Consider the following 3,036-nt stretch of genomic DNA (forward strand, 5'->3'; position numbering starts at 1 on the left):
GGGTACTACTAGCAGCTGACTTATTTTCCATGAGCCATTTCTCCAGCAACTACTTTCAGTTTCTTATGAGATAAAATCTGAATGTGTAAGTCTTTTCTCCCACTCTCACTGCCCTCCCTTCCACCTCCCCAGTGCTGAGATTACAGTGGGAATCATGTTTGAGTTGGTTTCTGCTTTTTAGATTACAGACATTTTGACTAGAATGAAACAGAATCTCAGTGTAGTTTTGACTTTCATTACTTAGATGGCTAAAGATGGAAGAATGTTCTTTAACTGTCTAAGAAGTGTTACAAACTTTCAAGTAAATTTAATCAAATAATTAATACTTGAAAATTGGGTAAAGCCAAGAGTAACACCTTGAAGCTCTACAGAAGAGTTTTAAATCATTAAGAATGGGCTGAAAATTGAAGTGGAGAAAGACTTACAGTCTTAGATGCCATACCTGAGATACTCTTTACATTTTGAAGGTCACAGGGCAATAGTACTTCCATCTATGAAATGTCCATGTATGTGGGTACATGCATATACATGTTTGTGTATGTAAATGTAAATTATTATGAGCTGATTAAAAATCAAGTTACACAGAGATATTAGTTATTAGAGAGCAGTTTTCAGGGAATGTTGGTCTTTTTGATGCTCCCCAGAAAACCTTGGATCTTATCAGATGGAAATTTGAGACTCTTTGTACATGAATCTTGTATTAAAATAAATGAGTCTATAGAGGGTGATTGTTCTAGATGAAGCAAGTTTCATATAATGACTGGCACCCCCTGCATTTTTTTCATACTGAGTTCTAAAATTTTACTAACAAACAAAGCTGACTATCACAGTTGATGGATGATTAAAGAAGGAACAAAATTTTAAACAATGGAACAGAATTTGTATTTATTTGCCTGCTAGCAAATGGAAATGTGGTGTCCTTCCAATAGCAGCTCGGAAATACACTAGTGTGTGGCAGAGACACAAAAGTATGTAATTGGAGACATTATGGTGATAAAAATTTCCATAAACATGAGAATAAGTTCATCCATTACCACACCACACTGGGGTTCTGCTTGACACAGATTTTAAAAGCAAGAGCTCTAATATACATTCAGTCAAGGACAAATAAAATTACATCAGTGTACAAAAAGAATCATAATTAGTGAAGTTATTGCTGCCTATTTTTCTTTCTTTTCTGTGTGATCAGATGCAATGAGTTTACTAGAATGGATTGTCACCATCATAATGATAACAGAATTTCTGTTAGGAAACTGTGCCAATATCTTCATAATCCTAGTGAACGCCATCGACTGTGTCAAGAGAAGAAAGATCTCCTCTGCTGATAGAATTATAACTGCTCTTGTCATCTCCAGAATTGGTTTGCTCTGGGCAATGTCAATGAATTGGCATTCAACTGTGTTTACTGAAAATACAAGCCATGTACAAATAAGAGCTTTGGGTCGCATTACCTGGGCAGTAAGCAACCATTTTAGCAATTGGCTTGGGACCATTCTCAGCATGTTTTATTTGTTGAAGATAGCCAATTTTTACAACCCCCTATTTCTTCACCTAAAAAGAAAAATTGAAAATGTTCTTCTCATGATATTTTTGGGGACTTTCTTTCTTTTTCTTTTGTATCTTGGGGTAGTGAACATCAACAAGATTGCTCTGGTAAATAATTATGAAGGAAATGTGACTTTGAAGAACATACTGAAGGACATCACAAGCCTTTCAAATATGCATCTCTTCAGCCTGATAAATATCATACCATTTTGTATATCACTAACGTGTGTTCTGCTCTTAGTCTACTCCCTAGGGAAACATCTCAGGAATATGAAATTCCATGGCAAAGGATGTCAAGATCCCAGCACCATGGTCCACATAAAGGCCTTGCAAACTCTGGTGTCCTTTCTTTTGTTATATGCCATATACTCTCTGTGTGTAATTATATCAGGTTGGAGTTTACTTAATGCACCAGTCTTCTTATTTTGCATGGCAATTAGTGCTGTCTACCCAACAGGTCATTCTATTATTTTGATCTGGGGAAACCAGAAGCTGAAACAGGCCCTTCTGTTGTGTCTCAAGCAGGAGAGATGCTGACTGAAAAAAATGGAAGCTTTCAAACCTATAGATTAATAACAGAGATATTGTATCTTCTATCTAAATAGAACTAATGGAAATAGTAATTTTTTCTATCCACTACTATTTTTAGAGTGCATGTTATTAAAGAATTTCTAAAACCATCCTTAGGAAAGTCTCTTCCTCAAACTTGCTAAATAAAAGGATACATAGATGCATTTTGGTGATAGCATAAAGCCAAAAAAGATTGAAACAAGCATTCTCTTAATTACTGCTTTCTCAAAAACAACCTAGTTATAAAGAATATAGAAGAAAAATAATGTCATAACCATGGAGCCATGTATATTATCCTCTGTTATTATCTACTTGAACTGCTTATTATCGCTAATAAGTAAATATGTGTTTCCACTACACTGGTCATCATTATAGGTGTAAAGTGAGCTCAGCTTTTTATGTTTCAGCCATTTGTAGATGGCAGGATCATTGGATTCTAAGTCATACAGCAGAAGTGCATATTTAAAACTGGCATTACGTGACAAATAAAAATCAATTGAAAAGTAAATAGCAAAATATCACCAAAATATCACCACTGAAAATTATACTGTACTGGCAGCAACATTTATTTGACCTAACATTGCTGTGAATTACACATTTGTATCAGAGTCATACAATGTGATTCCAGAAAGACATTTTGGTACAGTATTCTAAGATTTTCTTAGCTAGGAGGAGATATCTTTTTAAACTGGCTTTTTTTTTAATGGAAAAATGATGAACTTTATAAAAATAGACATTTATTTAAATTTACTCTTTTAAAAAACTCTCATATAAAATTGTGATGCTTCATAAGAGTCTGATATATTCCAGATTCGATGAAAATATGTTTCACCATTTCCTACTTGTAACTTCATTTACCCTTGTGTGGAAGTTTACAGCAACTATCAACATCTTTGTATCATTGGTGAGTGTACTTAGTGC

The 3,036-nt window shown here is 34.3% G+C and overlaps 1 protein-coding gene across 1 annotated transcript; it reads left to right on the top strand.

The window, feature by feature from the left end:
• The first annotated feature begins 1,194 nt into the window (after positions 1-1,194).
• On the top strand, positions 1,195-2,082 carry LOC118576213 (taste receptor type 2 member 120-like). Its single transcript, XM_036176545.1, has one exon. The coding sequence runs from the start codon at positions 1,195-1,197 to the stop codon at positions 2,080-2,082; it is 888 nt and encodes a 295-aa protein (XP_036032438.1).
• Positions 2,083-3,036: the final 954 nt, after the last annotated feature.

This window comes from Onychomys torridus, unplaced genomic scaffold (genome assembly GCF_903995425.1).
Source record: "Onychomys torridus unplaced genomic scaffold, mOncTor1.1, whole genome shotgun sequence".
NCBI classification, from domain to species: Eukaryota; Metazoa; Chordata; class Mammalia; order Rodentia; family Cricetidae; genus Onychomys; species Onychomys torridus.